The sequence below is a fragment of the Citrus clementina genome, unplaced genomic scaffold, assembly GCF_000493195.1.
Source record: "Citrus clementina cultivar Clemenules unplaced genomic scaffold, Citrus_clementina_v1.0 scaffold_2, whole genome shotgun sequence".
Lineage (NCBI taxonomy): Eukaryota > Viridiplantae > Streptophyta > Magnoliopsida > Sapindales > Rutaceae > Citrus > Citrus x clementina.
In genome coordinates, this window is record NW_006262688.1 from 12,643,949 (window position 1) to 12,657,498 (window position 13,550).

The window sequence follows — 13,550 nt, forward strand, 5'->3', positions numbered from 1 at the left end:
AATGTGAGTAGAGTGGACAGCCCTCGAATATTTGAGAGGGTTTGAAGAATTTGGGCAGCGCTTCAGAGGAGTACATGCCACGATGAAGGTCCCAATTATAGAATCTGTTTGTAAATATTAATTGTAATACTTACAGTCCTGTATAACAGTATTAAAAAAAAATGATTATATATATATATATCCACATTTCAATCTCACCTAATGTGAGATTTTTTACTCCTAGCAAAAATAATTAATTGTAACTAAGATGACGTCGTATCGAGTCATGCAAGGAAATTTTTTTAATAAGCTTGGGATTATGAATGGACAATATTTTAATATATATTCTTAATTAATGATTAGCCAGTTGTTACTTTATGACACAATGCTGGCATGACTGACTATTTTTTAATAATTAACATAGTATTCGAAAGTCTTCAACGTCTCTTTCACTTAATAAGACATTTAAACTAAACGACAGCTTTTGATCTGTAATCAGTTTGTGGACTATTTGATGTAAATTTTTATCAAATCTGATAGCAGAGTGTGGAGAGATCAGAAAGCAAACCATGAGTCGTCTCATGCATTTACATTCAGGCTTCTCTCCAAAGTATCATCCTAATTTGCAACGGTCTGGTAAGTCTAATTCGTTCTAAATTTCTGATCATTTTACCGAACACATGCATATTATAAACATATGTAAAACTACTTTATTGTATTCAAGAATAACAAAATTACTATTAGAATTTTTTTTCCTCAAATTTTCTTTTATTTTTTTATTTTATTTATCGTGTAACAGTCTTTTGATTCAACTGCAGTTTAATTGGTCATTTATTTGGCAGTAATACTGCTATTTAATTTTTTATTCCCTGGTAGAGTCTTGAGAAATAAATTTCTACTTTATTTTGATTTTTTGGCAACCGCTGTTAAGAGTCTTTGGAAACGTATAATTGGGCATATAAATAGATAACATATCATATATTGTCATCTATATGGTGCTGCCGTTAATCTGGATGAATAAGAGTCGACTTGAAGATTAGTGCGTTTGCTAACCTTTTTCATTCTTTGCCTTTTCGTTTTCAATTTCAAAAACAAAAAAATAGTTGATAGCGCGTTGGTTTGCATGCTTTATAAAACATAATTTTTTTAATCTAAAAAGTTTAGGGCGCATTTGGTATTATTTTTTAAATACTGTTTTTGAATTTGTTTTTTTCTAAGGGAAGAATGATTGATTTTTATTGAACTTAAAAACGCTTTTAGTAAATTGTCTTAAAATTAAAATGTAGAAAAGAAAATTTATAAATGTGTTTGGTAATTTGTCTGAAAATATCATTGTTATGTTAATAAAAATTAAAAAAAAAGTTTTGTTTGAAAGTAATATTGTTAAATTAATAGAAATTAAAAAAGTCACTATCATACGAATTTATGCATGATATTAGAGTGTTTATTATGTTTATTTGTGTCAGACCATATATTTTTTACTAATTATAAAAATATTCTTTCTTGATTTTATAAATATAAATGATTAATTCTATTCTTTCTTTTTGTTGTGGGATCGATCCAACTTTGATAAGATATATTGGAAATGTAAAATTATCTTTTCAACTCCTTTATAATTTTTGGAAAGCAAGTTCAACTTGTTTTGCAATTGAAAATGCAAATAATCACTACAACCAAATCCGTTTTACTATTTTATTTTTTGGAAAGTGAAAAATAAAGAATACAAACTACCCCCACTATTTTTTTGAAAATGACTTTATAATAAGACAAAAAAAAAGGTGGATCTAGCTGCATCAATATTGAATACATTATATAATTTATATTCAAATAATCTAATTTTAACTTATCCAATTTATACTTTTTATTTCAACTGGGTCCCATCTCTAGGCTAAATAAAACTTTGAATTAAAACCTTTCGGATTACTATTTATGGCTAACTAAAATTGTTTGACCTCAATTGCTGGTCGAATCGGGCACGGCACCAGTAAATGATAAAATTATCCTTGTATTGTTTTGATATGCTTGCTAACATGTAAATGTATACATCACATTAATTTATTGAATTTTTTAACGGATGACGCGGTTTCGTTGGCATTACTATTTTTTTTCGCTTTTTTGAATATTATCTTATTGGGCACTACTATCATTACAATAATGGACCACTTTTTCAGTTTTGTGAAACGCATCTGAATTTTCCTATAGTCGTATGTTTGCTACTATAACTGGGCTTGGATGCTAAAGGTGGGGCAGGCTGACGCTCTCTAGGCACCGCTTCTAACATTATGCAATAATTATAGGATTCCAAATTTAGTGTACTAATTTATATTTCACCTTTATTTGTTACATCATTTAATGAACGATGAATTTTATAATTAATAAAATTATTACTATACTATTTGATAAACGAGTATTACATTATTTGCTATGTAACTTATAATCAAAATGTTAATATCTCTAACATCATTACATTACGGTCTCCTACAAACCGAGTTCTTGTTTTTGCAATGGTCATTTACTCGAATGTTTATGTTACCAGAATGATAGTTTGTAGTGGGAATGAGAGGGAGAGTTGGTCAGAATCAACTGTGAAAATGGCAAATAGAAGAAACTTCACATTTGCGTACGGTTATACGAAGCAATAATTTTATTTACTGTATTTTATCTGATAAAGTTATATATTTCGGTCATTTCAGGTTGCAATAAAACGCTTGAATCGCCACCAGTTGAAGGCAGGAGAAAATCTGTGAAATGCTCCCAAAGTCCATTTTGTTTAACCAGTAAAATTATAAAGAGTGAAGATACAAGCAATAAAAGCTGTAAATTAATGTTCAACCGTCCGGTCACCTTACAAGTTTGTTATGCATCAAAATCCGAGGATGCTAATCAAAGGACGACCTCTCAGGAAGTTTTCTTCAAGAATTTAGATGCACTCCACCGTTTTATTCGTCCCTACGCACTTATGGGCACTGTGAGTTCCTTGTTAATTACTTAATAGTCTAATCCACACACATATAAATAGTATTGATCTAGTTCATGATACTAGATTTTGTTAAAATCCTAGAATAGATAACTTCTATATATACATTATTATCTTTTACCTTATCCCTGGTCTCTCTCTCTCTCTCCCTCTCTCTCTCTCTCTCTCTCTATATATATATATATATAATTTATACTTTATTAAAGTTCGGAAAAACTATTAAACTATATGTTTTAATATCTTTCTTGTGTTTTAACAAAGTCCATTATCTTGGACCAAATCATCAATTAAAGCTTCTTGAGTGCAAGTGACTGCATTTTTCAAAGCACGGATTAGTATTTTACAATATTATAATTGATTTGTCCACAAACTACAACATTGTAAAATTTCCGCAAACTACAACATTGTAAAAACTCTTTACAATGTTGTAAAATTTTAAATTTATATTTTAAAAGTATTGGTACCCATACTTTAGAATAACTAGCTGGCAACAGCGTATTAATTATTCTCAAGTGTGAGTGTCCTCATTTTTTTCTTAATGTGGACATGCTGTTAAATATATATATATATATATGGAAATGTATGTAATGACATTAATATGGCTTTGTTTCTTCATTTATACTTATTAGGTAATTGCTATAACATCGGTTTCTCTTCTTCCCCTACAAGATCTTGATGATTTGACTCCCACATATTTCATGGGATTTTTTAAGGTAAACTTTAAGTGACAGACAAAAACAACTGCTCGTAATGTTATTTATTTGATTGACATTAATTCTTCTTTATATGTATTTCAGGCCATGGTGCCCGGATTGCTGATGACCGTTTTTGAGGTTGCTATAAACCAGTTGTATGATGTTAAAATAGACAAGGTATTTCAATAGAGGCGACAGTTACTTTTTATGCTAAAAAAAATAGTTAATTTTGTTGTTATATGTTGAGTGGTTTGATTGTCTCACACTGATTGGAGAATCAGTAATACAAGGACTTAAATATAGGATGAGTCACTCCACTTAATTAAAATATTTATCTTTAGAATTAGACACCTAGACATCCGTAGCCTAGTGTCCCAATAAGTGATATCAAAGACAAATTTTTTAGTAGCCGAAATGTGGACTCTGTGATGGACGAAAAAGCACCAAAAGCACTTCCCCCCTATTGAGTAGAAAAAGGGGTGATATATGGGCTTGTATACATGACGGGCGAAAAAGGATAAATGAATAAAGCTGTGACAATGTTTTTTGTCTTTTAGTTTATTTATGAATTTTTCTCTTTAACATTTTTATTTTTTGATAAAAAAATTCTCAAAAGTCACTAAACGACAAAACAATTGTCATAATTTTATTCATTTACCACCTAAAATACTAGGCCAGCCCCGAAACATTCTATGCGATGGAATAATTATCAAATCAGATTGTATACACATAATGGCAGTCACAAAGTAAAATTTGTTGAGTCCACAGCCATATAATTGTGCTTAATTACTACGTTGTTTATAGTTCTTTTGCTAATTAATGAATGGGTTTATCATATTTCAAAGGTCAACAAGCCTAATCTCCCCCTTACTTCTGGTGACCTGTCCATGCGAACTGGAATAGCAATTGCTTCCTCATCCTTATTGATGGTAAGCAAATGCTAACAACCCCTTTCAAATTTGTGTTTAATTTATGTTCATTAATATATAGGAAAAATGGCTCTCACAAATTTGTATTTATTGACATCTAAAGTTTTGTTATTTATAATTCATTGGTCTCAATTTTCAGAGTCTGGCCATGGGAATTATGCTTCGATCTCCACCGTTTCTTTTGGCCCTTATCATATGGTTTCTCCTTGGAAGTGCTTATTCTGTGGATGTAAGTGCCGTCTCCGCGTGAAATTCATTGCCACATTTTAAAAATATTTTATTAGTTTTAATGTTTCAATTCTTGTTATTTTTCACAAAATTATGTTTTCATAGGAAAGCGTACAAAATGTGCACAGTATGATGCAAAGATCATTCCTAAAAAAGCTTTTTTTTTAAAAAAAAATCGTAACGATATTTTGCACTATTCTATGTACAGTAAATACGAGAGAACGAGAATTAGTACACATGATGTTTAGAGAAACTAAGTGAAATCTTAAACCCTACCGTGATAACGGTGTTAACTTTATTTATCATTTTATTGTTTTACTCCGCATATTTGATGTTAGTCATAAAATTTAAATATTTTGAGAATATAAATCAAGTATGACTTATATATCCTTAATGATCAAATTAATTTAATAATGAATCGTAAATTATGGAGAAAAATTACAATTATAAAAAAAAATCATAACTACCCATATTAGTTGTATAAATTATCCATTTGAATTACAATAACATTGGCCATATGTGACCATTGGAGCGGAAGTGCAATATATATGTTTGAATATTACAAAAAGATGAGTAATCCAAAAATATACCTTGGTGGGTATATGCATTCATTTTTTTTTAACCTTTTGCATAAAATCCAACAAATTAAGCTCTGTCCTACATAATAAAGTTTCTCCTCTAAACACAAATACCATAATATAAATATGTGCACTTACATACATACATGCATACATACATAGGCTTTTATGATGTTGTGAAATAATTTATAATGATGTGAAAGACTTTTACACTATTATGAAACCCTAAATTTGTACTAGGATTTATATATAGTAATTTTCTAGTCCGGGACTTTAAAATATAGGAAAGTCTAGGAAACGCATAAACCATATGATTTATTTGCTTTAACTTTTAAGTATCTTAAACTCCACAATTTTAAAGCTTTTTCCGGATTTTCATACACTTTAAACTTTTAGACTAAAAAAGCATTTTATGTATATGTGTGTGTGTGTGTATTATGTCAACTAATTTTTCTTAATAATTTACAATTCATTCTTAAATTAATTTAATCATTAAGGGTATATAAGTCATTTCACTTCATTTATATTCTCAAAATATTTAAATTTTATGCTTAACATCAAGATTAGGGGTAGAATAGTAAAATGATAAATAAAGATAACACCATTATAATTGTAGAATGTTTGAACTTACTTTGAAACATGAGGGAGATTTCACTTGATTTCTTTTAGCAATAAGGGGCAAATCCTCATTTTCCCATGGAAATATGATTGCTCTTATTTTCAAGTTGAACTTATATCACAAAATTGTTTATTTGGTCAAAATTCATCTCATTGATAATTGGCTATTCTTGATCCTGTAGCTTCCCTTTCTTAGGTGGAAGAGAAGTTCATTTCTAACTACATTGTACATCGTGCTAGAGAGGGGACTTCTACTCCAATTTGCTTACTTCATACACATTCAGGTACATAGATGCAGATTATTCTTCATCTTGTCATTTGTCGAGGAAAATTTTTGATGATCTAGAATTTAATCCTTTAAGTCATAATTTGGCCACCTATTTTAAAATTCTTATTTTCTTTTGTATTTTTCTGTTGAAGCGGTTTGATATATTCTATGATCTAATAATATTTGTGCAGAAATACGTACTTGGAAGACCAATAGCAATTACGAGAACATTGATGTTTGCAGTCGCTATTAAGTGTTGTTTCTGCTTTGTGATTTCAGTTCTCAAGGTAATTAAGAAACGTGAAAAAATAAAATGTCAACAAAGCATTTATATAGCGAATTAATAGTTACTAATTTACTTGCTTCGGATATTTAATAGGATATACCTGATGAGGATGGGGATAGAGAATTTGGCATTCGAACGCTTAGTGTCATTTTAGGGAAAGAAAGTGTGAGTAATTAAAGTACAAATTTAATTTTACGCCCATCATTTAATTTTTTACTTTAGATGTTTCAGATTTTCTTTAATTTCTTACAAATCAATGTATTGTTATTCATTTTAAAAGGTACTTTGGCTTTGTGTTTATGTGCTGTTCATTGCTTATGGAGCCGCTGTTATAGTCGGATTAACTTCTTCACCTTACCTGCTGAGCAAACTTGTCACGGTAAGATATTGTATTTATGTTCTTGTATATGAGAAATTTAAAAATTTATCAGAGTTATTATATCAGTCATACAATAAGAAATGATATTCTAATACGTGTGTATTAACTTTTTAAAAACCACAATGTATGTGGTGATTATATTAAATTCAATTATACATGTTATACATGCATTGACTAAATGTATTGCCTTTAATGTAATTTAGAAGTTTATTTGTGCCCGAATGTGATTACAATCACATATTAACATTTTTTTCCCTCTCCCGTAGATAATTAGCCACAGCATGCTAGCTACTCTTCTGTGGCATCAGGCTCGAAGTGTTGATCTCTCTAGTAAAGCGTCAACACTTTCTTTTTACATGTTCATTTGGAAGGTAAGTGATTCCACGTTTTGATGTGAAAATATTTTGTCAACTCCAAGCAAGTTTTATTAAGTTGTAGACTGACTTTATGTTTTTGCATTTGCAGTTACACCTTGTTGAATACCTCATTATTCCATTTGTACGATTATGAGATATCAATGGCCCAACTTTCTGTTACTTTGTTGCTTGCTACTGTAGTTGTTGTGCTGTCAATTGTGTTATATTTAAAAGATAATAAGGTTGTTTGTGACTGATGTCAATAATATCTTGACTGAAAGTTCAAAGCTCTTCCGTTTTGACATAGATAGATTGTCATTTATTTGTTAAAATCATGTTCGTTTCCTTCAGGCCCTTGTTAGTTCTATGTTCTAAATGATTAATTACAATCCAAAACCAAAATGGCAAAAATCCTTCCAAGGGAAATTCAGCAATAATACGAAAACATTTAAGGGAAGGATAAAATTATACTAATTTTTACATCATTTTTAGGACTAGGACTCTCTCATGATCTTTAATTTATTTTGGACTAAATTCACGATTGTTGGTTAATAAATAGAAATATATGAGAAGTTAAATCTTAATTATATATTATTGCTAAAATACATGAGCACAATATTTTAAAAACTCGAAGAACTCGAATTCAGAGAGGATACTAATCTCATATTTTATTCACCCTTCAATTTATTTATTACTCGAAGAACTCGAATTAATACATGAGAAGTTAAATCTTAATTAAATATTATTGCTAAAATAGATGAGCATTAGAAGTAGCTAATGTTATTGACATTTAGCGATGATTGCTCAATGCTATATAATTAATAATGAGCACACAAGTGGGATTTAAATTTGAATGCGCAAGTTTGAGTCTCAGTTTTTACTGAAAGATAGTAGCAGACTTCTCTGATTATTGACTTTTGATTGTAAATATATAAAGAGAATTGGAACATATTTAAAAAAAAATTAATGAGCACAAAAAGGGCATACTATGGCCACAGAAATGGCAACTTCCTGTTGTAATTTTTATGGACACCCATTTTTTTTTTAGCAAGCTGTGGGCCAACTTTGATTAGAACTAAGATGCCAATGAAGAATATCATCAAATGCTCTCTGGAAAATGGTACTAGAGAACTGCTTCAGTACTTGACTGTCAGTAGCACTATTGGCTGTTTCTTCTTTTTCCATTTGTTATATAGTCGTTGGGGTTGTATTCCTCTGCTTGGTTGATTATGGATACAGAGGAAATAGCCACTGTCAATCTTAGAAGATGATGGAGAAGTGGTTTCACTTGACAAATCAATTGTGATGCTGGGGAAAAGGCAAATGCGTAACTGTCTGGTAACGAATAAGAAGGTTAACGCAAGGGGCTGTGTTAGGGCTGTGATACTTAATGTGTGGAAAACGGTAAAGAGTGTTATGATTAAATGTATAGGTGACAACTTATTCTTGTTCAAGTTCAACTCTGATGGAGATAAGAAAAGTGTATTTAAAGGTGTCCTTGGAGTTTTAAGAATGCTATTATTGTACTAACAGAGCCTAAAGGGGTTAGAGATCTTCCAAAACTAGATCTTACTCATGCGTCCTTCTGTATACAAATTCATAATGTCTTAATTTTATGTATGAACAAGGGGATAGCTTTGTTCCTAGAAAAACAAACTGGGGAGATCGAAAAGGTGCAGGTGAGGCCATATGGTGGATATACATGGCATTTTCTTCAATTGAAAGTAATTATTAATGTTACTAAGCCATTAAGAAAGTGTGTAAAACTCCAATCACCGAATGCGGAAAATGAGGTCATTATTTTACTTTTGAGGTATGAAAGGCTTCCCGATTTTCGTTATAATTGTGGTAAAATAGGACATGTTCATTGTGAATGTTTGGAAGATAAAGAATCTAACAACTTAAAAAGTCCATGTAGATTTAGATTTGTTGAAAGCTTCAAATCGAGTGGAGATTGGGCATCAAACGAAGTCAGTTGATGAAAAGGTAGTCAGAGTTTCTAGCTAAAATCATAAAGACAGAGCAAAGAGATTTCAACCTCAACCGTTTGTATAGGTAGAAGATGAAATAGGGTATGGGAATGTTCTAGATCATTGCTCTTTATCCAATGTTGGTAGCTAAGGAGACAATATGGTAACTTTAGGTAAAGAAGCATTGTAAGCTAGCAATAAATGAAGAAAAAGTGGGGGCAAGAAGGCTGAAACACAAAATAGGCCCATTATAGCCAAAAGACTAGCAAGTGAATTGGATGAAAAAAGATTGGCTAGCCCAGAAGCAAAAAGAATGAAGATTGATAGCCTAAGGGAGAACTTTGCCTACGTTTCACTAGGAGCAAAACAAAAGTTGAACATGGAAGTAGAGAGCCAAGAGGAAGAAACAGGGGAGCTTATGGTGGAGAAAGTTAAGTTAATATCGGCTGTCAGCTGGACACCAGCCTAGCCGATAGCCATGAATGTAATCAGCTGGAACGTTCGGGGACTGGGAAGCGGCCAACGTTCCAAGAAGCTCAAGGAATGCCCCACATGCATAAGCCTAAGCTAGTTTTCTTTTGTGAAACCAAGCTAACATCTAGGCAAATGCAAGAGAAGTGTCAGAAGCTCAATTTTGAAAATTGTTTCGAAGTTAGTAAAACAGGGAAAAAAGGATGTATAGCAATTATGTGGAAGTCAGAATTAATTGTGGAGGTCAAGTCATGTAGCAAGCACAATATTGATGCAATAGTTTGTTATGAAAATAGAAGTTATTGGAGATGTACAGGGATCCATGGACACCTAGATATGTGCCAAAAGCACCACACATGGACACTCTTAAAAAGGTTAGCCAATCTATCCTCTTTGCCTTAACTGTGCTTAAGAGATTTCAATGAAATATTGTGGCCTCATGAAAAAATAAGAGGGAACAATAGAGAAGTTAGCATGATGCAGATGTTCAGGGACACTATTAGAAATTGTAGCCTGGTGGATTTAAGTTGTAAAGGGCGTCCTTTAACGTGGTCAAATAAAAGATACATGCCACATTTAATTGATGAGAGATTATACCGTTTTTTGTGTAATCAAGAATGGAGAAACATGTTCTTAGAATCGATAGTTGAAACATTAGAGACATAGACATTGGACCACAACCCCATTTTGATGGAAGTGATGGAAAAAGCAAGGGGCCTGAGATATAATGGAAGAATTTTTCCTCAAGTACATTATGAGGATTTTTGGAGCTTCTATGATAAATGCAGAGAGATTGTGGAACAAGAGTGGGTAGAGCAAAGAAGATAGTACAATGAAGATGCAGTTGAAAGCTTTAAAATAGCAACAAAGGCAACAACGACTCAACTACAGTGGTGGAACAAAGAAGAGTTAGGGGACAAAAGTAAGAAGTTACAAAAGATGATTAATGAGCTGAAATGGGCAAAGCAACCGAACCAACACTATGAAGACGGGGAAAGAATCAAAAGCTTAGAAAAGAATATTGATGTTTTTCTGCTGGATGAAGAAATCTACTGGAAGCAGAGATCAAGAATATATTGGCTACGAAAAGGAGATAAAAATACAAAGTTTTTCCATGCTAAAGCTTCGTCGAGAAAGAGGAAGAACATAAGTAAGGCATATGATAGAATTAAATAGTGTTTCTTAGAATTTACTCTGAAGAGGTTAGGATTTTCACCTAAATGGATTGAATTAACTATGAGATGTATTACAACTGCATCACTCTCAATATTGATAAATGGAGTAGAAAAATGAACGATTCATTCACAAAGGATTGAGGCAGGGCTGCCCCTTATCCCCATATCTTTTTATTCTTTGTGCAAAAAGCTTTTCAAACTTACTATAACAAGCAGAAACTTAGAAGTTGATCCAAGGATTGAAATTCGACAACAACTTGGCAATCACTCACTTGCTCTTCGCAGATGACAGTTATATCTTTACAGGGCCACAACTGAAGAATGCAGAAATCTGAAGCTTGTTTTTTACAAATTTGAGCTGCCTCGGGCCAAATTTTTAATTATGAAAAATCCTCAATGTTCTTTAGTGGAAACACTCAAACAGGGTAAATTGAGGATATAAAAAACATATTCCAACTCAGTATTGTGTCTAGGCATGAGAAATATTTGGGGTTGCCATCAATGGTGGGAAGAAAGAAAGTGAGTTTTTTCAATGATATAAAACTCAGAATTCTTAGTAAGATATCAAATTGGGAAAGCAAGCTTTTCTCCAGTGGAGGGGAAAAAGTTTTAATCAAAGTAATCATCCAAGCAATCCCTGCTTATGCCATGAGTGTTTTCAGAATTCCATTGAGTTTATGTGCAGATATGCAAAGAGCAATAACTCGATTCTGGTGGAACTCAAAGGAAGATCATAGAAGCATACATTGGGCCAGGTGGGAAAAATGAGTACTTCCAAAAGAAAAATGGGGCATGGGGTTTAGAGATTTATCAAGCTTTAATCAAGCTTTAATAACCAAGCAAGGATGAAGGTTGATCCAATTTCCAGACTCCCTGATGGCAAAAGTCTTAAAGGCTCGGTACTTTAAGAAGACATATTTTTTAAATGCAAAATTAGGGCATAGACCATCTTTTATTTGGAGGAGTATTCTTTGGGGTAGACAGATGTTGTATCAGGGTCTAAGATGTAGAATAGGGAGTAGAGAGCAAGTCAAGATTTATAATTGTAATTGGATTCCTAAACCTTCAACTTTCAAAATAGTGTCAGCTCCAACCCTGCCACTAGAGGCTATAATTTTCCTTTTAATTAATGCAGAGCACAATTGGAATGAAGCACTAATCAAACAACACTACATGCCTGAGGATGTAGACTGCAACTTGAAGATGATGTTGCCAAGAACTCCAAGACCATACCAATCTATATGGGCTTATGAAAAACATGGAAACTACTTAGTAAAGAGTGACTACCAAGTTGCTCTGAGACTAAAATTCCCTGATTGTCCAGGCTCATAAAAAACAAGTTCATCTGAGTGGCATGGAATCTAGAAATTGGATTTACCGGAGAAAGTTAAAATATTCATGTGGAGGGCAGCACAAAATCTACTTCCAACAGCAGAAAACTTGTGGAAAAGGAAAATTGTGCAACAACCGTGGTGTCAAAGGTGTGGCAAACAAGGTGAAAATGTTTCTCATGCCCTCTTAAATTGTAAAGCATCTAAAAAAACTTGGAGGATCACAGCATTTGCAGAAGATACCCAAACTTTTGTTAACAAAGATTTGTTGAGTGTGTTTTAAACTGTAGCAGAGAAGTAAAACAAAGCAGAAATTGAGCTCTTCACAGCTTTATGTGGGCTACTTGGCACTCAAGGAATCTTTTTGTCTTTGAGGGAAATAATGAAGACTCTCAAGTATCACTAGCCAAAGCAGAAGTAATAGTGGAATCATATAGGAAAATTAAATCCCCATCACTACCCTCCTCTACAAGGCAGAATTGCAGAGAAAACCAGAGCTGGAAACCTCCTCCAATGGGGTGGTTCAAGGTTAATGTGGATGCAGCAACAAAGTTAGAAGAGCAAGTGCCAGGCTTAGGAGTAGTAATCAGAAACTCAGAAGGAAACTTTATAGCAGCAGCTCAGAAGCAAGTCAGATACTTTGGAGATGTAACTGCTGCAGAAACAAAAGCAATTAAGCTGGGAATAAAAACTGCAAAAGCAGCCAATTGTGTGCCTTTGATAATTGAATGTCATTGTCAAGAAGCTGTGGATCTAGCCTTAGGAAGAAAAAGTAGTAATAAAGAGATTTGTTGGACCATTTTGGACATTCAGGAAAAGCTAAAGAACTACACAACCCCACATTACAACATACTTCTCGGCTTCATAATAGCATGACCCATTTGATTGCCAAAGTAGCTTTATAAAGTGTAGAACCAATAATGTAGTTCAACGAATGTCCTACACATCTTTTGTACCTTTTTTCAAAGTTGATTTAATGAAAGCTAAGCTTTATTCTAAAAAAAAAAAGTGAAGCATTTAATAAACATCGCTGATGTTTGCCCGGGTCAAACCCCAAAATCACATCAAACGACATTGTTTCATCTTTTTTTTTTATTCGCTATGAAACGACATCATTTAGGGCTTAGAGTAAATGGCAAAGCAAAAGTCATTTCCTTCATCAATCGAAAGCTTCCACAGAACCCAATTGCCCTTTCCACAGAACAACCCCGGAAGATTGCCAAATACCTGTGAGGAACAAGTTATTCAACAATCAATTTGTCAAGGACAATGCTGAAAATCAATCTTCCAGGGACAATGTTGAAAACTCG

General features: G+C 32.6%; 2 protein-coding genes across 2 annotated transcripts; both read left to right on the forward strand.

Moving 5' to 3' along the window:
• The first annotated feature begins 542 nt into the window (after positions 1–542).
• LOC112101189 (coumarin 8-geranyltransferase 1b, chloroplastic-like) lies at positions 543–7,447 on the forward strand. Its single transcript, XM_024191863.1, has 12 exons — positions 543–615; positions 2,673–2,947; positions 3,586–3,669; positions 3,754–3,828; positions 4,497–4,580; positions 4,720–4,809; positions 6,187–6,288; positions 6,464–6,559; positions 6,652–6,723; positions 6,839–6,937; positions 7,204–7,308; positions 7,403–7,447. The coding sequence occupies exons 1-12, from the start codon at positions 549–551 to the stop codon at positions 7,445–7,447; spliced, it is 1,194 nt and encodes a 397-aa protein (XP_024047631.1). The 5' UTR covers positions 543–548.
• Positions 7,448–12,573: 5,126 nt separating this feature from the next.
• Positions 12,574–13,116, forward strand: LOC112100893. The gene has a single exon (XM_024190760.1). The coding sequence runs from the start codon at positions 12,574–12,576 to the stop codon at positions 13,114–13,116; it is 543 nt and encodes a 180-aa protein (XP_024046528.1).
• Positions 13,117–13,550: the final 434 nt, after the last annotated feature.